We start from the raw sequence: 21226 nt of genomic DNA on the forward strand, positions 1-21226 counted from the left end.
TCACTCAATGCGGTGTCGGGTTTTGCGGTGTTTGAAGAAGACCTAAAACATTGACTCAAGCTGATATCCAGGCGTGATTGATGCCGGCGCTCGTGCCGCTCGGCCACAGCGACGCGTTCAGCTGTGCCGGTCCAGGAATAGTCGGGGTCGTGGGATTGAGCCGCTCGGGCGATTTCTAGTTCTCTGTCTGTCTCTCTCTTTTTCTCCATCCGTCTCTCCTCCTGTCCCCCTCTTGCTCGGCGTGGGAGGGCTTATGCTTGCTTTGACAACAGGTGTGCTATTTTTGAAAGTCACTGTTTAAGGACAGGATGTAGGTATTCTGACATGTAGTGTGCTCAAGGTCTTCAGCGATGAAGGGTTTCAGAGGGTCCAAAAAGCAGACTATATAACACTGTCTTCCCTGCCCTGAGTAACTCCCTGTCCGTCCTGTCTGTGTGTTCAGCGCATGTTTCTGTCCACAGGCAGTCCGGAGTGTCTCAGGCTGGTGGGGTGGCCGGCCGTGTTCAGTGTAGGTGTGACTGGACAGCTTTGGGAGTCTTCCTTGCTTGTAGTTGCGGTGACGTTGTCTGAGTCGCCTCTATAATTGACAGCTTGTTGGGCTGGTTGGCGCGGGTGTCTGTCCCCATGGGCGATTCCCTTGGCCTCTCTCGTTTTCCACTCCCACTGTGATGCCGGTTCACTCTGCGCTGCCTGGTTCTGGTCTGGACTCGTACACTTGATTGATTGGTTGACAATCCTTTCTCTCCCTGCCTGCCGTTCCCTGCTGCTCTGTGCTGTGGCTCTGCTCAGTCGTTTTCCAGTGTGTTACTCTGTGTAAATGCTCATGGTTTAAGATGCCCTGGAATCAGCTTCGTGCTGCACAGTTTTACAGCTAAGCAGCCAAGGTGTGAATCAGGCAGTTCTTTATTACGGTTTTACTGCCTTTTTTTTTGTGTGTGTCCCAGCCCTCCCCAGAGGGAGGTGACTGACTGATTGACTCGACACATTGGTGCGAACAGGTGGGGAGCGTTGTGGGTTATTTCCTCAGTTCGCCTGGGCCTCGCCTGTGCGCTCGTGTGACTGTCCTGGGCCTCGTCTGTGCGCTCGTGTGACTGTCCTGGGCCTCGCCTGTGTGCGTGTGTGACTGCCCTGGGCCTCGCCTGTGCGGCCGTGTGACTGTCCTGGGCCTCGTCTGTGCGCTCGTGTGACTGTCCTGGGCCTCGCCTGTGCGCTCGTGTGACTGTCCTGGGCCTCGTCTGTGAGCTCGTGTGACTGTCCTGGGCCTCGCCTGTGCGCTCGTGTGACTGTCCTGGGCCTCGCCTGTGCGCTCGTGTGACTGTCCTGGGCCTCGTCTGTGAGCTCGTGTGACTGTCCTGGGCCTCGCCTGTGTGCGTGTGTGACTGTCCTGGGCCTCGCCTGCGTGCGTGTGTGACTGTCCTGGGCCTCGCCTGTGCGCTCGTGTGACTGTCCTGGGCCTCGCCTGTGCGCTCGTGTGACTGTCCTGGGCCTCGTCTGTGAGCTCGTGTGACTGTCCTGGGCCTCGCCTGTGCGCTCGTGTGACTGTCCTGGGCCTCGCCTGTGCGGCCGTGTGACTGTCCTGGGCCTCGCCTGTGCGCTCGTGTGACTGTCCTGGGCCTCGCCTGTGCGGCCGTGTGACTGTCCTGGGCCTCGCCTGTGCGCTCGTGTGACTGTCCTGGGCCTCGTCTGTGCGCTCGTGTGACTGTCCTGGGCCTCGCCTGTGTGCGTGTGTGACTGCCCTGGGTCTCGCCTGTGTGGCCGTGTGACTGTTCTGGGCCTCGCCTGTGCGGCCGTGTGACTGTCCTGGGCCTCGCCTGTGCGCTCGTGTGACTGTCCTGGGCCTTGCCTGTGCGCTCGTGTGACTGTCCTGGGCCTCGCCTGTGAGCGTGTGTGACTGCCCTGGGCCTCGCCTGTGCGCGTGTGTGACTGTCCTGGGCCTCGCCTGTGCGCTCGTGTGACTGTCCTGGGCCTCGTCTGTGCGGCCGTGTGACTGTCCTGGGCCTCGCCTGTGCGCTCGTGTGACTGTCCTGGGCCTCGCCTGTGCGGCCGTGTGACTGTCCTGGGTTTCGCCTGTGCGCTCGTGTGACTGTCCTGGGCCTCGCCTGTGCGCTCGTGTGACTGTCCTGGGCCTCGTCTGTGCGCTCGTGTGACTGTCCTGGGCCTCGCCTGTGCGCTCGTGTGACTGTCCTGGGCCTCGCCTGTGTGCGTGTGTGACTGTCCTGGGCCTCGCCTGTGCGCTCGTGTGACTGTCCTGGGCCTCGCCTGTGAGCGTGTGTGACTGCCCTGGGCCTCGCCTGTGCGCGTGTGTGACTGTCCTGGGCCTCGCCTGTGCGCTCGTGTGACTGTCCTGGGCCTCGTCTGTGCGGCCGTGTGACTGTCCTGGGCCTCGCCTGTGCGCTCGTGTGACTGTCCTGGGCCTCGCCTGTGCGGCCGTGTGACTGTCCTGGGTTTCGCCTGTGCGCTCGTGTGACTGTCCTGGGCCTCGCCTGTGCGCTCGTGTGACTGTCCTGGGCCTCGTCTGTGCGCTCGTGTGACTGTCCTGGGCCTCGCCTGTGCGCTCGTGTGACTGTCCTGGGCCTCGCCTGTGTGCGTGTGTGACTGTCCTGGGCCTCGCCTGTGCGCTCGTGTGACTGTCCTGGGCCTTGCCTGTGCGCTCGTGTGACTGTCCTGGGCCTCGCCTGTGAGCGTGTGTGACTGCCCTGGGCCTCGCCTGTGCGCGTGTGTGACTGTCCTGGGCCTCGCCTGTGCGCTCGTGTGACTGTCCTGGGCCTCGTCTGTGCGGCCGTGTGACTGTCCTGGGCCTCGCCTGTGCGCTCGTGTGACTGTCCTGGGCCTCGCCTGTGCGGCCGTGTGACTGTCCTGGGTTTCGCCTGTGCGCTCGTGTGACTGTCCTGGGCCTCGCCTGTGCGCTCGTGTGACTGTCCTGGGCCTCGTCTGTGCGCTCGTGTGACTGTCCTGGGCCTCGCCTGTGCGCTCGTGTGACTGTCCTGGGCCTCGCCTGTGTGCGTGTGTGACTGTCCTGGGCCTCGCCTGTGCGCTCGTGTGACTGTCCTGGGCCTCGCCTGTGAGCGTGTGTGACTGCCCTGGGCCTCGCCTGTGCGCGTGTGTGACTGTCCTGGGCCTCGCCTGTGCGCTCGTGTGACTGTCCTGGGCCTCGTCTGTGCGGCCGTGTGACTGTCCTGGGCCTCGCCTGTGCGCTCGTGTGACTGTCCTGGGCCTCGCCTGTGCGGCCGTGTGACTGTCCTGGGTTTCGCCTGTGCGCTCGTGTGACTGTCCTGGGCCTCGCCTGTGCGCTCGTGTGACTGTCCTGGGCCTCGTCTGTGCGCTCGTGTGACTGTCCTGGGCCTCGCCTGTGCGCTCGTGTGACTGTCCTGGGCCTCGCCTGTGTGCGTGTGTGACTGTCCTGGGCCTCGCCTGTGCGCTCGTGTGACTGTCCTGGGCCTCGCCTGTGCGCTCGTGTGACTGTCCTGGGCCTCGTCTGTGCGCTCGTGTGACTGTCCTGGGCCTCGCCTGTGCGCTCGTGTGACTGTCCTGGGCCTCGCCTGTGCGCTCGTGTGACTGTCCTGGGCCTCGCCTGTGCGCTCGTGTGACTGTCCTGGGTTTCGCCTGTGCGGCCGTGTGACTGTCCTGGGCCTCGCCTGTGCGCTCGTGTGACTGTCCTGGGCCTCGCCTGTGCGCTCGTGTGACTGTCCTGGGCCTCGCCTGTGCGCTCGTGTGACTGTCCTGGGCCTCGCCTGTGTGCGTGTGTGACTGTCCTGGGCCTCGCCTGTGTGCGTGTGTGACTGTCCTGGGCCTCGCCTGTGTGCGTGTGTGACTGTCCTGGGCCTCGCCTGTGCGCTCGTGTGACTGTCCTGGGCCTCGCCTGTGCGCTCGTGTGACTGTCCTGGGCCTCGCCTGTGTGCGTGTGTGACTGTCCTGGGCCTCGCCTGTGCGCTCGTGTGGTTCACGCTGGCGTTCCCACGCTCCTGTGCTTTCACACTGCAGTGCTGCAGGCCACTTAAATAGGCGTGGTAACCCAGTATTCACTCCAGCTCTGTTTTTATATATATATATATATATATATAATATGGGGGAGGGGGAGTTGTTTGTTTGGACAGTGTCTTCTGTCCGCTGTCCTGGAAACATGTCGCTCGTATGTAGGCCGGGAGCGTGTTTGCTACACCACAGCTCTGTTCCCTCTCTCTGCGCACACCAGCACCGGCCTGGGCTGCCACTGTGGCCTCATGCCGTGGGGGCATTGGGGTTTATTTCGGATTGGTACATTACCGGCACCCTTGGCATTCCTCTGGGACACCCGATCCCACTCTGTGCTCCGGCTCGCATGTCACAGCGTTCTGGGATTAACGAGTCTATAGATATTAATGACGAACCTGAGGTAACCACTCTAAAGTTACTGCGGGGGGGAAGAGGGGCTGTGGGGTAAGAGAGGAGGACAGGGGTCTGTGGGCGGGTGCTGTGACTGGCCCCGTCAGCCCTGTAGTGGACAAGGACAAGGGGCTTGACTGCTCTCTTTCCCTCTCCCTCTCTCTCTCTCTTTCTCTCTCCCTGCATCCTTCTTCCCATCTCTTCCTCCCTCATCATCTCTCCTCCCTCTCCCCCTCTCTTTCTCCCAACTTTTTCCCCATTCTCTCACTCACCATCCCTCCCTCTCTCTCTTTCTCTCTCTCTCTCTCTCTCTCTCTCTCTCTCTCTACATACGTATGGTGTCTCACCATACCTCTGCCCATCTCAGTCTCTCTCCATCTCTCTCTCTGCCAGTGCAATGTCACATAGTGTCGGTCAGTGGGTCTGACAGAACGCAGTGTCAGAGTGTCAGTCAGTGAGTACGAGAGAACGCAGTGTCTGAGAGAATGTAGTGTCAAGAGTGTCTGTCGTTGAGAACGCAGTGTCAGAGTGTCAGTCAGTGAGAGCATGGTGTCAGAGTGTCTGTCGTTGAGAACGCAGTGTCAGAGTGTCAGTCAGTGAGAGCATGGTGTCAGAGTGTCTGTCGTTGAGAACGCAGTGTCAGAGTGTCAGTCAGTGAGAATGCAGTGTCGGTGTCAGTCAGGTAGAGCACAATGTCGGAGTGTCATCAGTGTGTCAGAGAGAACGCAGTGTCAGAGTGTCAGTCAGTGAGAGCATGGTGTCAGAGTGTCTGTCGTTGAGAACGCAGTGTCAGAGTGTCAGTCAGTGAGAGCATGGTGTCAGAGTGTCTGTCTTTGAGAACGCAGTGTCAGAGTGTCAGTCAGTGAGAATGCAGTGTCGGTGTCAGTCAGGTAGAGCACAATGTCGGAGTGTCATCAGTGTGTCAGAGAGAACGCAGTGTCAGAGTGTCAGTCAGTGAGAGCATGGTGTCAGAGTGTCTGTCGTTGAGAACGCAGTGTCAGAGTGTCAGTCAGTGAGAGCATGGTGTCAGAGTGTCTGTCGTTGAGAACGCAGTGTCAGAGTGTCAGTCAGTGAGAATGCAGTGTCGGTGTCAGTCAGGTAGAGCACAATGTCGGAGTGTCATCAGTGTGTCAGAGAGAACGCAGTGTCAGAGTGTCAGTCAGTGAGAGCATGGTGTCAGAGTGTCTGTCGTTGAGAACGCAGTGTCAGAGTGTCAGTCAGTGAGAGCATGGTGTCAGAGTGTCTGTCGTTGAGAACGCAGTGTCAGAGTGTCTGTCCTTGAGAGTGCAGTATCAGGGTGTCAGTCAGGCTCAGTGTGTTGCTGTGTGTGTCGGTGAGGCACAGCACGGTGACTTTGTGTGAAGGTCAGCGCTGGAGATGCCAGTGTGGTCTGACAGCCGGCGCTGGGCCGTGTGGGCCTTAGCAGGGCAGGGCCGCAGAGCCGGGGGACCAATTAGAGGCAGCCGCAGCTGTTAACGTGTGGGGCTCCGTCCTGCCGGGCTGACAGCAGCCTGAGTGCCGAGCCCTGAGCGACGAGCCCTGAACACTGAGCTCCGAGCCCCAGCGCTCTTGCTCTCTTCTTCTCTTCGCTCTCCTCAGAGACCTGCCCACACTCTTCTCTCTCTTTCTCCCAGACAGGCACCTGTAACTCTATCCCATTACCCCCTCTTATTAAAAACCTCTGAGGTCATAACAGCTTTTAATAGCCCACCCATCCCCCCCAGTGTGCCCAGTGGTATACAGGTGTGAAACCCCAATTAAGCTGGTCTGTAATTAATTGAGTTGTGTGTGGTGAGGCTCTGTACGCAGTGGACAGCAGAGTGCAGTGAGTGCGAATGGGACGAGAGGCCGCTTAAACAGAAGCAGGGCCAGTGAGATGCAGGGGGGCAGCTTGGCAGTCAGGGGGCAGCAGTGCAGAATAAAGGTGAATCAACAGTGCTAGACTGAGCAAGGAAGAACGGGTGGGGGCAGACATATCTCAGGTACAGGAGTCAGTTTTCTTTGATTGGTATAGCATCTTGTCCCTCCTGTCTGTGAGGCCCCAGCAGCCCCTGCCCTGCCCCTAATCTCCCACCCAGGCCAGGCTGGGGTCACAGGTCACCTGTTCAGCGTGTGCTGCCCTGCAGAGGTTCAGCAGAGAGGATACTGCCCTGCGTCTCATACTGCACTCGTTTGGTCTGTGGGTATCACAGGAAAATGCAACATTCACATAAAACATCACAAAACTCTTTTAAAGAGCCGAGCTGGTTCCGCCACAGGAGCAGGGCAGCGCAGGGGGGCTGGCAGGGTGGCAGCTCATAACGAGTCACCGGATCCCTGAGCCTCGCTCCGACACGGCCAGTGCCCGGGTCCAGTTTCTCCGACGAGGCCGGGGAGCTCCGTCTGCCCTGCCAGAGGATGTGGGAGGGGCGGGGGGTTGCTGCTGTCCAGAACATGTCCAGGTGATCCAATCAGCTCTCATCTTTCCTCCGTGACCCCGCAGCGGTGTCCGGCGGTGTTCTCCTCCACCGGGACCCCCGTCCCCCTCCTGCGCTCCTCACTCTCCGCTGCCTCGCACTCAGGAAACAGGATGCCCCACCTGGGGATACATGCAACCGCACATATATATATATATATCCACACACACGTATGTATTTATAGAGAGAGAGATGTGAGCAGCTCCCAACCCAGTGAGCTCACTGCCACCCCTCGAAATAACCCGCTTCACCCCTGACCTTCACCCGGAGCCCGGGCCTGCAAGGTGCTGGGGGCTGTGGGTTTAGCTGTCCGTCTGCCTTTCTGGCACTTTTTACAGCGGTGGTTGTGGTTGGGTTTTGGTTGTGGTTGTGGTTATGCTTGAGTTTGAGGTTGAGGTTGTGGTTGTGGTTGTGGTTGGGGTTGTGTACATTTCGGCCTCTTCTTGCTCTCTGTTGGGGATGGTCAACAGAGCAGTCTTGCGCTGTCCAGCCTCCCCCCGTCGGCGTTGAAAGACATGTCTCCCAGACTCCTAGTCTCCCTCCGGACAAAATAATACATTTTAATAGATTAGATCAGTTAATACAAATTAAAGTCTCAGGGTTCATCCAACAGGAAGCACTCGACACAGAGGACAGCAGAGTCTCAGCGTGAACACAGTGAACCGGTCCCGGGCCCACTAGCCTGGCAGCTTCAGACCCAGGCTGTGCCACCAGCTGCAGCTTTGTGTGATCTGTGTCTCCGAGGCTGTCTGACTCTGTGTATCGGGGGCAGGCGAGGCGAGGCGAGTCCCACGGCACACACTGCTGTGTTTGGGATCGCAGGCAGAACCAGGGCTGGGTCCAAGTCCTCTTGCACTCTGGAACTGGAATTTGTAACCAAAACATACATATCAAAGTTCAAGAACTGGAATGGGGTTTAGGTCCGGAACTGGAGTTGGAACCAGAACCGAACCAGAGGATTCCCAAATTGGGTCAGAGGCAGAAGCGTTCCTGGTCCGGCTGCTCTCTCTTTCTAGTGAGTAGCTCTCGCAATGTGGGGGGTGCTTTTAGGGAAGAGAGAGAGAGATGGGAGGCAGAGTGAGGTGGATGGTTGGGGGTTGGGGGAGTATGAGGTGGGATTCTCTCACTGTCAATAAAAAGATTTATTAGCTGACAGATAGACAGGGTGGAAAACGGGAATTTATCAAATGCTGCCGCTGCTCGTTGGAATTGCTTGTCAAATTTGGAGAAAAGATTAGAGCAGCTCGTTCTGCACAGCGATGACATTATTTGATAATCCCTGAGAGGATACAGGCAGTGCGCTGGGGCAGCCTGTCACTCAGCGCCTGGGAAGAGCCAGCTCCGGGGGAGAGGAGAGACCCCCTGCCTGACCCTGAGGAGAGAGGAGAGAGGCGATTAGACACAGGGGCCACAGTGTGCGTCCCCCCAGTTTGCTGTTGCTCAGAAGTTTTTTTTAATGGTTTTGAGCTTTTTCCCTGATCTTTGTTTACCTCAGAAACATGTCTGGTGATCTCCTGCTCCCCAGCAGAGGCGTTTGTGATAGACTGTGGGAATTCCTGCACAGGAGACACTTTTGCCTGTGCAATCATTTGGGCTTCCTTAAATACTCAGAGACGCACACAGACTCACACACGCTCACATAGACACCCAACAGACGCACACGGACGCTCACAGACACACAGGCTGAAACACGCCAAGCCTGGCGGTCCTTAGCTGTCCCTGCGCAGGAATATTCCCACGGCCAGCTGGTAATTCGTTCCACTCACGGACAGTTAATCTGGTGACTGAGGGCCGTTAAGGAGCCGCTTGTGTCCAAGGCTGTGAATTGCAGTGGAGAAGGAGGCTCTTCCGAAGTGGCCGGCCAGCACTCGGACCGGGTTGGAGACAGCTGTGGACCGCACACCAGGGCTCAGGTCCCCGTGCTTGCTGTGTCTCTGGGGTTAATTGCTTAATCGCGCTGATTACCGACTTAATTGGTCAGTTAACCTCTTTTCCAGTCGGTGAGTTGGGGGCTGGCGTGTCAGGCTGGCCCCGGCTTCTGACATGGGTTGGCCCACCAGGGGACACGGGGCTCACTTCCGTATATCCAGCGCTGATGGTTCGGGAGTCGAGACTTTTCTCAGGGACCGTTTAGACTCCAGGCAGATTGACGGGTCAGAGAGAGCAGAGCTATAACTGAACTCTCCATTGGGGTTGTGTCAATAGACACATGGTTAGGTAAATAATGCTGCCGGCACTTCATCTCCTCCACAGCGCCGGTTCCCCTGTCCGTCTCCTTTACAAATAGCACAAGTTGAGGATAGGTGCGTTGTTGTGTTCAGTTTATTTTCTGTTAAGGTGAACCAGTTCTCGGGGGGGCGGGGGATCGAGCAGGAGGACTGTTAACAGAATGAGAGAGAGACGGAGGGTGAGAGAAAAGCGTTCAGTAAATAATCTATAGTGAGTGTCTGCTCAGAAAGCGCTCTCATCTCACACAGATAGGTTAAGTGTCAGCTGGGGATCGATGGCCCCGCTGCAGTAATTATAAAAACCACCAGCTTGTGTTGCTTGAGTGAGTTTCCGCCGAGCAGGGTCTCAATCTTCCCCGTAATGGGCCCCGACAGCCCGGCCCCGTTCCACCGTAGAGCCGCTCCCCACCCCCCCCCCTCACGACACGCACTCACACGCTGAGCGTCTGACAGCACTGTCATTAAACAACAGGTAAAGTGGAACAACATAGTGAGGCGGCTCGGGGCCCGGCACAACACGGCGCCGCTGACAGCCCGTATTTGTCATGTGCCAAGCCGCCCAAATAGCTTCGACCGCAATACAGATGAGCGCTGGGGGAGAAAGTGACTTGCAGCCAGCGAGCTAATACACACACACACACACACACACACGCAGGGCTGTCTGGGGTCCGCGGCTGTGATTTGATAATCGGTAAATGTTTGTCAAGATAAATCCTCGGGCTGATGCGGAGGTGAGCGTCCCTGATGGATGGGGAGGCGCGGAGCCGAGTGGCGCACAGACGGGCCAGGGAGGAGAGGAGGTTCAGCCTCAGCAAGCCCAAATGAGCTGCACCCCCCTCCCCCACGCCGGGCCGCACTTATTAGGAAGACGGAGTGTCGCGACGAGCCGAAAGAGTTGGGGAGAGAGAGGAGAGAACAACGGGAGGAGGAGGAAGAAACACTGGGAGAACAGTTGTCTGGATGGGATAAAAAATCTGAGAGAGGGAGAGAGCGAGTGATTTATATGGGCTCCGGTTTTTCATTTCTCTCTGCAAACAAGCCGACTTGCAGTCCGCCTGTGGAGGGACACGGCACCGAACCGGCCTGGCAGTGCCGCGCTGGCCACTGATCTCAGTTTGTTGTTATTATTTTAGTGAATTGCTATACTTCTCAACCTGCCCTTGTGACAGTCTCGGGATGCGGGCGAGTGGAGGGGGCCGAGAGCAGCCCCCACACCAGACACGCTTTCATGTGTCAGTGCGTCCATCTGTCCACAGAACCGCGTCCGAACCCTCGCTGTTTGCATCACAGATGGGGTGATACAACCACTCGCACCCGTTCACAATCACGATTTTTTAACTGTTGAATTAGTAAAGCCCGTTCCTTTTGCGGAGGATTTGCTACATAGTGAAGAGGGCCAGTTGGGCTCTCAATCATCCAATAATAATCATAATGATAAGGAAAAGATGGACAGATTATGGAGCAATAAAGGCAAAAAGATATCATGTGCGACTGAAAACATAGTCACATGGCAGCACAAACCATCATCTCCAGGTAGCAGCATCAGTGGCCAGAGGGGTGTGAGAGAGACACACTAACACTTTGACACAAACACTTTCTCAACCGCACACCATTACTCAGTCCACACACACGTTTTCCGTTTTCCACACACTTCGACAATCACAAACACACTCACACAGACACGCACACGGATGTTGGCAGGACTCATCCCACGGGACCACAGGGCGTTACCTTGGATGACTTTGGCCACTGACTGCCCATGGGAGCATCACAGTGAGCTGTTAATGTGTTCGTTTAATTCTCCTAAAGAGCAGAACCAAGTGGAAAAACCAGCACACATCTTCAAAATCCATAGCTGTACATGATCTGGTACAGCCCAGAGTTTGATATAAAAAAGGAGTAATTCACTCAATTATAATAATGAAATTTGATCGTTTGAGTTGCCTGGATTTGACTTTGTTCAGTCCAGCGAGTCCAGTCTTCTGTATTGTAGGGTAGCTGATGCTTGTGAGTGTATATGTTTATACGTATTTAAAATCTATACATTTCCTTTCTTACTTTTCTTTCTTATTATCCCTCTACTTTTAACACCGATTCCCTCCAACGGGTTTGAAACGATATAACGGATGAGACTTAAAGAGAGGGAACGAGAGAGAGGGGAGACAGAGAGAGTGATTTATTAGCCTCATAAAAATTCATGCTTTGTTATTCCAGTCCTTTTTACATGTGAAGCTTGTTAGAGGAGCATCCTGGCAGCTCAGAGCGAGCGAGGATGAGGAAGGGCTGTGGGGGCCAGCTCTGAGCGAGCGAGGATGAGGAAGGGCTGTTAGGGGCAGCTCTGAGCGAGCGAGGATGAGGAAGGGCTGTGGGGGCCAGCTCTGAGCGAGCGAGGATGAGGAAGGGCTGTGAGGGGCAGCTCTGAGTGAGCGAGGATGAGGAAGGGCTGTGGGGGCCAGCTCTGAGCGAGCGAGGATGAGGAAGGGCTGTGGGGGCCAGCTCTGAGCGAGCGAGGATGAGGAAGGGCTGTGGGGGCCAGCTCTGATCGAGCGAGGATGAGGAAGGGCTGTGGGGGCCAGCTCTGAGCGAGCGAGGATGAGGAAGGGCTGTGGGGTCTGTGTTGGAGCTGCAGGTTGATTCTGGGTTTGATTATTCTGAACTCTCTCTAATTTCCTCCTCATCCTCCCGGCCCCACAGGGACTCCCCTCTCCCCTCCCCTAATTTTCTAATTACAAAGTTTAGTGCCCCGGGATGGGAGTGGGGGCTGGGCTGGGACTCCACATTCATCAGCCGGATCCCAGAGTCAGCAGAGAGAGAGAGAGGACAGAGGAGAGGAGAGACGAGCTGAGAGAGGGTACAGAGGAGAGGAGAGACGAGTAGAGAGCTGCTGAGAGAGGGGACAGGAGTGGAGAGACGAGGAGAGAGGAAGTGAGATAGAGAGAGGACAGAGGAGAGGAGAGAGTAGGTGAGAGGGGACAGAGGAGAGGAGAGGACGGATGAGAGGAGATAGCTGAGAGAGTGGATGGAGGAGAGGAGAGACAAGGTGAGGGGACAGAGGAGAGAGGAGCTGAGAGAGGGGGCAGAGGACAGGAGAGAGGAGCTGAGAGAGAGGACAGAGGAGAGAAGCTGAGAGAGAGAGGAGCTAAGAGGGGACAGAGGAGGGGAGAGACGAGCTGAGAGGGAGGGGACAGGAGAGGAGAGGGGAGAGGATAGTAGCTGAGAGGGAGGGGATAGAGGAGAGGAGAGAGAGGGAGGTCTCAGAGCATAGAAAAGGAGAAGGGATTTTTTTTTTTAAGAATCTATTCTTTTTTGTACGATATTAAGCTGAACTTCCTCATGAGTTTTCATATTTCACCTTCAGAAATAAGTATCGGAACATTGAAAGTCCTGTCCTGGCTCTCCTGCCCTGCCCTGCTGTCTCCTGTCCCGTGGGGCTCCTCTTCTACACTGCCTTCTCATTTGGGTCCTAACAGACCAGGGCGACTTCACTTCCAGGCATCTGATTGGCTGATGGGCCGAGCATCAAGAACACGGAATTCAAGTTCTAACCGGTTGGAGCGCTGGTCGATCAGCCAATCAGAACCCGTTCCCACAATCCCAGCCCTGGCACAGCTTCATGGCTGCTCTGTAGGGTTCATCAGCAGTGAGAGTGAAGAGTGGGGGTCTCGAGTACTTGTGTGATTCCTTCTCTCTCTCTCTCTCTCTGCAGGCTCCTCCTCCTTCCTCTCTTCCTCCCCACGGCCCCCCACGGCCCCCAGGGTCATCAAGACGCGTTACAAGATCGTGACGCGAGGCGCCAATGTCTCGCCCGCCCTCCACACCAGCTCCGCCCTGTCCTGGAGAGCACGCCGGATCCACTCCGCCAGGTACCCCCACACCCCCAGGGTCAACAGCTGCACAGCACATGACCTAGTCTGCGTGGTCCATGTCTGTGTCCGTGTCCATGTCTCTGTGTCTCTGTGTGTCTGTGTCCTTGTGTCCGTGTCCGTGTCCGTATCTGTGTGTGCCGTGTCCGTGTGTCTGTGTCTGTGTCTGTGTCTGTGCAGGCCGAGCCGTACACATTGCAGTATATTGTACCATGTAGTGAATACATCATAGTGATGAATAGGACAGCGCTCTGACTGTGCTGAAGCAGTAAAACTGTGATTCTGGGAAGAATGAACAGCAGCTACAAAGTGTGGCTGAGATTTTACTACATGTGCACGAGCAGATACTCACACTCTCTCTCACACGCACACACAATGACACACACACACACATGGACACACACTCACACACATACGCACACACACAGACTCACACACACACACGGACACACACACACACACAATGACACACTCTCTCTCACACACACACACACACACACACACACTCACACGGCCACACTCAACACACACTCTCACACACACACACACACACACACACACACTCACACGGCCACACTCAACACACACTCTCACACACACACACACACACACACTCACACACATGCACACACTCGCACACACTGGTTCTGTCTGAGTCGGGGCACCGAGTGCCTCCGTCGCCCATCCTGTCTGAGTCGCGGAGGCTCTGTCTGCACACGGCCCGGGCAGGAGAAGGCACTTCCTTTAATTCGCCTGTATTCTTAATAATATAGAATATATTCTCCTTTTATATGGCAGAGATTTACAGCGGACAAGAGGGCCATTGACGGAATTTATGAAGATCATTTTTACACTGTAGATAACTGAAATTTACCCCTGCCGCTCTGCATTAATCCCTCCCTCCCTCTCTCTCCCTCCCTCTGCTCATCCAAGTATTTGTCTTGGTTTGGTTTCTGAATCAGACCGGTAATTTATAATAATTCCAGTCATGGATTTGCTTGTTAAAGCACCCATCAGAAATATTTAAAACACACAGTAATAACTGTAATAACACTCCTGGTTGTGTCATAGGGTCCCTGTTGAGCAGAACTCATTCAAAGTGCCAAAGGTGAACTAAACCACTTCATTAATTTACTTAATCTTGAATTCATTCATTCATTCATCCGTCCATCCATTCATTCATTATTGATGTGTAGTTTGTCGTGTAGGGGGCTTAAAATAAACATGGTGTTTGTGTGTTTAGTATACGGGGGTTGACCAGGTGGCATACGTTACACCCTCCCAGGCCCCCTTCAGCTGGAGTCTTCACAGGGTCCTGTCCGGGGCCACACCAGTTAGAACAGGGTCCTGTCCGGGGCCACGCCAGTTTGAACAGGGTCCTGTCCGGGGCCACGCCAGTTTGAACAGGGTTCTCTCTGGGGCCACACTAGTTTGTGCTGCTACCTCTGAAGATGTATCAAAGATAAATACGTAGAGTTGAACGGATAGTATTTATTAAACCATGGGTTCAGATTAATGAATACAAATCCCTTCGACCCTTCGCTCCTCATGTAGAGAGAGAGAGCTGGAGAAGCTGGGGCCCCTGGGAGCCGGGCGACAGGCTGCCAGCCCTCTGCTCTCTTGACCTTCAGCTGCTGGGCTCAGTGCCCAGGACATGCTCTGTGCCAGCTGTGTCCAACATCTGGATGGCCTCTGGAGCCCCACATGCACACTTTCCTTTTCAGACGCCTTCGTTCCCTCTCTCCTCTCCCCTCTCTCACGCTGTCCTTCCCCCTCTCTCTCTCTATCCTTCCCTCTCACTGTCCTCCCTCCTCACCCCTCCAAACATTCCCTCCTTCCGTCCCACTACCTCCTGTGGGAATGGCACACTCTGCCTGTTTGCGCCACTGTGTTGATTTGAGACGATGTGTCGCTGTAGCCGGACAGCCAGGGTAGCAGCTTCTCACGGGGCGTCTCGCAGCGGGACGGACAGGTGGGCGGAGACTCGTCCAGTGTGTTCGACATGGCCCGTCTCGTCCCTTTTCAAACACCTTTGAGTTCCGTGCGCTGCCCCACGTGCATCGTGTGTATTTATTCAGTCGGTCTGGTGTGTTATTGATCGCTGCTGGAGCTGCGTGTCGTAATCTAAAGGAACGCAGCTGTTGTTAAAGCACAGAATATAGTGTAATAAATTGTGAATTAGCAAAGAAGCGGTTTAGTGTGAGTTTCATTAAAGCAGGCTGTTTAATGTGCAGCAGGGGGATTGAGAGCAGTGAAGCTGTCAAAGCAGATAACCCCGTCAGTCCGTCAGCGCAGGCGCCGAGGCGCTCCGGTCAGGATCGCTGTGTCGTGTTGCTTTTGTACGGCTGCTGCATGCTTTAAACACACACATGCACTCACAGATGCACTCTCTCTCACACTCTTGACGCCGGTGCTGTCAGGAGACTGGAGTTGAGCCCGGGCACCGCACTGGAAACACGCAAGCGGATCATACCTCTCCGCACGCTTCAATAGGGGGTTTATATCGGCTCCCGGGCCACGGGTCGCACGCGGCGGTGCTGAATAGATGCCTTGTGTGGGTTAGCGTGATTGAGGAGGAGAAGAGTGCGTGTGCGTGTGAATGTGCACTTTACGCTCATGCCAGCTGTCTGTTGCGTTGTCTTCCGTGCCGGACGCACTCAAGGTGAGAACAGGACGCTGGCCCTGTGATTTGTGGACAGCGGTGACAGTTATCATTGAAGCCCAGATTGATGTGATGGAATCACTGTGTTTGGTGTCAGTTTCATTTGTTTTTGTCTGTTTGGGGTTTTTGCCTCCTCACACTGTCAGATATTTCACAGTTGAAGGAGAGGATAGAGGGAGGGAGAGGAGGGGTGTGGGAGGACAGAACGCACGGCAAGGAGCATCTCATGTTTGGCAGGAGAGATCAGACCGCCCTCAGCGATGTGGCTCCCTGTCTCCAGGGGACCGGGGTCTGATCGCACAATCAGTGTTTCTCCCAGGGAGAAATGAGAAGCTGAAGCCCAGCCCTCCATCCCTGCCCTCCATCCCTTCTCTCCATCCCTTTTCTCCAGCCCTTCTCTCCAGCCCTGCCCTCTATCCCTTCTCTCCAGCCTTGCTCTCCATCCCCTCTCTCAGCCCTTTTATGGGTGAGGAGCCCGTCCCCACCGGCTGTAAAAGTTAATGTGATGGTCGCTGCGTGCCCTTGTTCATTTTTATAATTTTTATTTTATGAAACAGGCAGGGGAGCTTAGTGACTTATTACTATTCATTTAGCTGGATGCAGTAAATATTGATTCAGCGGGGGGTTTTCAATTTGAACCTCTCTGCGATTATATAAAATATTACTGGACTCCAGAATTAGGCTCAGCGATCCCCCCCTCCCTCGGCTCGTTAAAAACAAGATGCAGCGCAGCCCCCCATCGTCATCACTCTCTGATATGTGCGACGCCCCGGGACTGTAGGGTCAGTTCAGCACAGCACTGCTGAGACACAGTAACACACAGCACGGGGCCCCACTGTACCACCCCACACAACACACTGCAGTGCCAGGGTCCCACTGTATCTCCCCCCATCTACACACTGCATGGGCCCCACTGTACCACCCCACACAACACACTGCAGGGGCCCCACTGTACCACCCCACACAACACACTGCAGGGGCCCCACTGTACCACCCCACACAACACACTGCAGGGGCCCCACTGTACCACCCCAGACAACACACTGCAGGGGCCCCACTGTACCTCCCCACACAACACACTGCAGTGCCAGGCCCCCACTGTATCTCCCCACACAACACATTGCAGTGCCAGGGCCCCACTGTATCTCCCCTCATCAACACACTGCAGGGGCCCCACTGTACCTCCCCTCACAACACACTGCAGGGGCCCCACTGTACCTCCCCACACAACACACTGCAGTGCCAGGGCCCCACTGTACCACCCCACACAACACACTGCAGGGGCCCCACTGTACCACCCCAGACAACACACTGCAGGGGCCCCACTGTACCTCCCCACACAACACACTGCAGTGCCAGGGCCCCACTGTATCTCCCCTCATCAACACACTGCAGTGCCAGGGCCCCACTGTATCTCCCCTCATCACCACACTGCAGGGGCCCCACTGTACCTCCCCTCACAATACACTGCAGTGCCAGGGCCCCACTGTATCTCCCCTCATCACCACACTGCAGGGCCCCACTTTGACAGTAAACACTGAAAAAATATCTTCACGCTTAGCTGGGAGGCCGAGAGGAAAGGAAACCCACAGACACGCACTCACGCACACACACACGCACACGCACACGCACACGCAATCCCCCAAAACGTGAGCCTCTTCCAGTCCCTCTCCCCCACCCGCAGAGACCAGGGGATCCGAGGTTATCCATATCTCCCAGGATCTCATCCCATTCCCCCAGTCAGCAGTTAATTGGCAACCCGCTTGATTTAACAGCCAGAGAGGCTGTGTGAGGAAAAATGGCCGCCATAAATCACCGGCCGCCACCAGAAAATAGATATAATCTCAACATTAACTACATTAATAGTAGCAGGAGTTGAATTAAGAAAGCTATAAAGCATAGGCAGAAGATTATAAATTATCCAGCCACCCCCGGCCCCCCCGCCCCCCTGCCTCCGAGCGAGAGTCGTCCCATTGACGGGCTGGCGGGCGGCGCGGCGCGGGGGGGGCTGGGGCTGTTAATAACTCCTGTCTGCTTTACGGGGGCGCGGGCAGACCAAGGCTAATCAGTTTTAGTGCTTTAATATTGATTTAAACAGGATATGGAAGCTAAGATAATTGCTCTGCTATTGTAATAGTGTACTTCATTCTTTTTTTTATTTTTATTTTCACCCCAAAAAAAGAAAAATGTATTCTTGTGGTGAGGGAGAAGGGGCGGGGGGGTTGTGTGTGAGTCCTCACTGTTTGATGACACGCATTGGGGTGAAGATGTCCCTCCCAGACCAGACAGGATGCCGAGAACCCCCCTGTTGATGAGCAGAGATCCGATCGACCCCACAGAGTGAATCCCGAGATCGATGTGGGCGTGACTCGGGGGAGGAGCCGGCTTATTTTCTTTTAGAGCACGTTCATTAAGTGTGGAAATTCTTAAATCTGACCTCTTCTAGATCTTATTATTGGAGTCACAGTCCCAGCTCGCCCGGGCCGTTGATGGTGGCTGACTGAGAAACGAACCCGCTCGCCTGCTCTCCTCTCCTTAATCAGCCTGGGCAGCGCAGATGTAAACGCACACACACCCTGTAATCTTGCACTGTGGGTTTAATGCATACATCCACCTAAATACAGCGCACAGCCTAATGCCATCCTGGGGGCACTGTGTTCATTACAGCCTGCTAAGCAAATAGTCCATAAATAGGCTATGAATGTGTTTTTTGTTATCGAAAGCTCGCCCTACTCTATCGACCATATTTGCGAAACGACAGGCGCTGAAGGTGTTTATGTATGTCTGAAATTGATTCCAGGGCCAATAAAAGAAAATCCTGCGACTCGCCTAATTGCGGTGCCTACAAAACTGAGGAGCTATAGTCCTCCTTAAAGGGGTTTAAACGCTCTTTTACGGGCCGTTCATAACTCAATATAGCTTGTCAATAGAAACGATTAATGCGCGTCTCCGCAGCCCTCCAAGATCCACGGCGAGGCGTTGAACTTTTCCTCCGCAGTCAGCTGTTGTGTTTTGTGTTTTATTTGTGTTTGTTTGTTGAGTTGTCGCCCCTGGGCTACTCACATCTGCAGATGAGACTCGTAATGACGTGCGCTGGGAATGGCTCATCAGCCATCCGTGGTTTACAGAGAACAGGGAGGAGGTGGTGTGTGCGTGAGAGTGTGTGTGTGAGTGTGAGTGTGTGTCGTTAAATGGGTGCTTTGCAGGGCTGCTAATTTGGGATCAGAGGCAATACCAGGGTTTCCACAGATATAAGATCAGTGCCGGGCGGACAAACCAACGTGTGAATGTCGAGAAAAGTAGTAGTGTCTATTAATTTGAGGCTATTCTCTCCCTTTTTTCGTCTCCTTTCTTGTGTCCCTGACATTCTTGCATCCTTTCTCTCTCCTCCATTTTAATATCTTGTCTTTGTTGTTCTCTTGTTGTTCTGAGAAAAACAAATGCAATGGAATATTTAATATAATACGTGCATAACAGTCATACGAGGCAGAGAGAGCCTTTTATAGTCAGATGTCACCATCACATTCCCTTTCTCTTTCACAGTATATTGCGCTCTTTCCCTCTCTCTCTCCCTGCCTCTCTCTCTCTCGTGAGTCAGGTAGCCATGGGGTCAGAGGGTCAGGTGAGGTGAAGCCCCGCGTGGCTTTTCTCTCTGTTGTATTTAGAGGGCTGGTGGGCTGTGTGAACAGGACCCCACTTCAAGTCCAGTGAGCTCTCATATGACCCCTGCGCCGGGCCCTGGTGTGACACGTGTCTGTGAGCTGTGTGCATGTGTGTTTGTTGTGACAAATGTAAAGTCTCTGTGGCAAAGCGTGTCAGCCAAGAAATTAAAATAATATTTCTACTACTACTAATAATAATTATAGTTATTAATAATGGTTGTGCTCTCAGGGGCGTGTTTTGTCTCCTGAGCTCCAGTGCTGGGGCCTGCATGTCTCCCCACTCACCTGCCGGCCCCTAGACAGGCTGTGGGACACACCTCACCAGCACGGCTCTCCCAGCCACTCGCTCCCTCTCTCTTTCCCTCCATCTCATCTCTCTCTCCCTCCCTCTCTCTGTCTCTCTTTCCCTCCATCTCCTCTCTCCCTCTCCTTCTCTCCCTTTCCCTCCATCTCCTCTCTCCCTATCTCTCCTCCCTCTCTCCCTCCCTCCCTCTCTCTCTCTCTCAATCCTTCATTAGGCTGGAATGTCTCTGGAGATGTGATTGGTTTATAATAGAGCTCCAGTGTGCTGTAATGGCTTTGCAGCTGGGAGAGGGCAGCCGGCGACGGCCCGGCCAATTTCCCATCATCACAGTCACTTATACACATCCTGCCTCCCACGGGCACTGACACACGCCGCCGGGGGGGGCTGTACTGGCTGCGCATCTCTGATGGGACAGGGCCCGTCCTGCTCTCCCAGCGGCAGCTCAGACGGTCTGCAGGGCTCGTGTGTGGCTCTCCAATCAATCCCCAATGGGATGGTTGCGTGTCCCGTGTGACGGGGGTCCAGTCTCTCCCTGCGGTGGGGGGCCGGTGGAGGGGTGCCGCGCTCCTGTGCTCAGGGCTAATAGCTCATTAACCTGCGCTGAGCCACGCTGCTCTACTGGTTAGAGCTCAGAGACGGGGAGACAGGCGGGCCGGCCTAGAGTTGTGTAGCTTCCGGATGGAGGACTGAGAGACGGAGAGAGAGAGAGAGGGAAATGGAGTGGGAAAGAAAGGGAGAGGGAGAGAAACTGAGAAATAGAAGGAGGGAGCGGCAGAGAGGGAGACAAGAGAAACACGGAAAGAAAGGGAGAGAGATGGAGGCAGAGGGAGAGACGGAGGGAAGGGGAGGGAGAGAGAGGCAGTGAAACAGGGAAAGGGAAAGAGAGTGAGAGACTTATGTGGGGGTGGTACTAGTACTAGTGGTAAGAGCTGAAGGACTGAGAGACAGGGATGGGAGGAGGGAGGAGAAGAAAGACAGTGGTTAATTGGTTTATATCCTAAATTAACCTTATTGTGTTTTAGGAGGAGAAATAAAGCTTTTCATATTCAAGTAACGTATTAATTACACAGAGATTGATTATTTAGGCACATTGGTTTCCGGTGTGCAGCCTGGTCAGTTGTGAGGTCAGACCCGAGTGCCGGAACTCCCAGAGAGCAGAAACAGGGCCACTTCTGGGACCATGTTCATTAGTGAAAGAACAGATACCTTTGAGTTTGTGACCGGGGTGTCCCTCTTAGAAAGACGAAACCTGAAGCATCCAAAACTGTCAGTGACCCGAGCTGATAACTAATAACACCAGCGCCACTGTGACATCATCAGCCAGCGCCAGACAGACAGCTCTGCCCGGTGCTGCCTGTGTGTGGAGAACGAGACGGGTTTCAGCTCGATCCGTACCACCGGTGTTCGGCGGCGCTATGTGAATCGGGCCAGAGACGGGTCTGGCGGCCGGGTTCTTGCCTCCCATTGATCTGAGGGCATCCGATTCAACCAGCAATCCTGTCTTCTCCACACACTGACACACAAACACACACACACACACAAACACACACATATACACTTCTCTCTCACAAACTAAGGTTTTCAATTGGACACTGTTCACCCAGAGGTCCTGCGTCCTGCGTCCTGTGTCCTGTGTCCTCTCTCTTTCTTGTTCCTGTAGCTCCTGCTGTAAACCTGTGTGTTCAGGTG

The 21226-nt window shown here is 55.0% G+C and overlaps 1 protein-coding gene across 1 annotated transcript in view; it reads left to right on the forward strand.

Annotated features, from left to right (window-relative positions):
* zc3h3 (zinc finger CCCH-type containing 3) overlaps positions 1–21226 on the forward strand; it is a 62467-nt gene that overhangs the window by 26729 nt on the left and 14512 nt on the right. The window contains exon 4 of the mRNA XM_066716142.1: positions 12753–12909. Coding sequence (XP_066572239.1) covers positions 12753–12909 — 157 coding nt within the window. The remainder of the gene's footprint in view (positions 1–12752; positions 12910–21226) is intronic.

This window comes from Amia ocellicauda, chromosome 2 (genome assembly GCF_036373705.1).
Source record: "Amia ocellicauda isolate fAmiCal2 chromosome 2, fAmiCal2.hap1, whole genome shotgun sequence".
In the NCBI taxonomy this organism is placed as follows: Eukaryota; Metazoa; Chordata; class Actinopteri; order Amiiformes; family Amiidae; genus Amia; species Amia ocellicauda.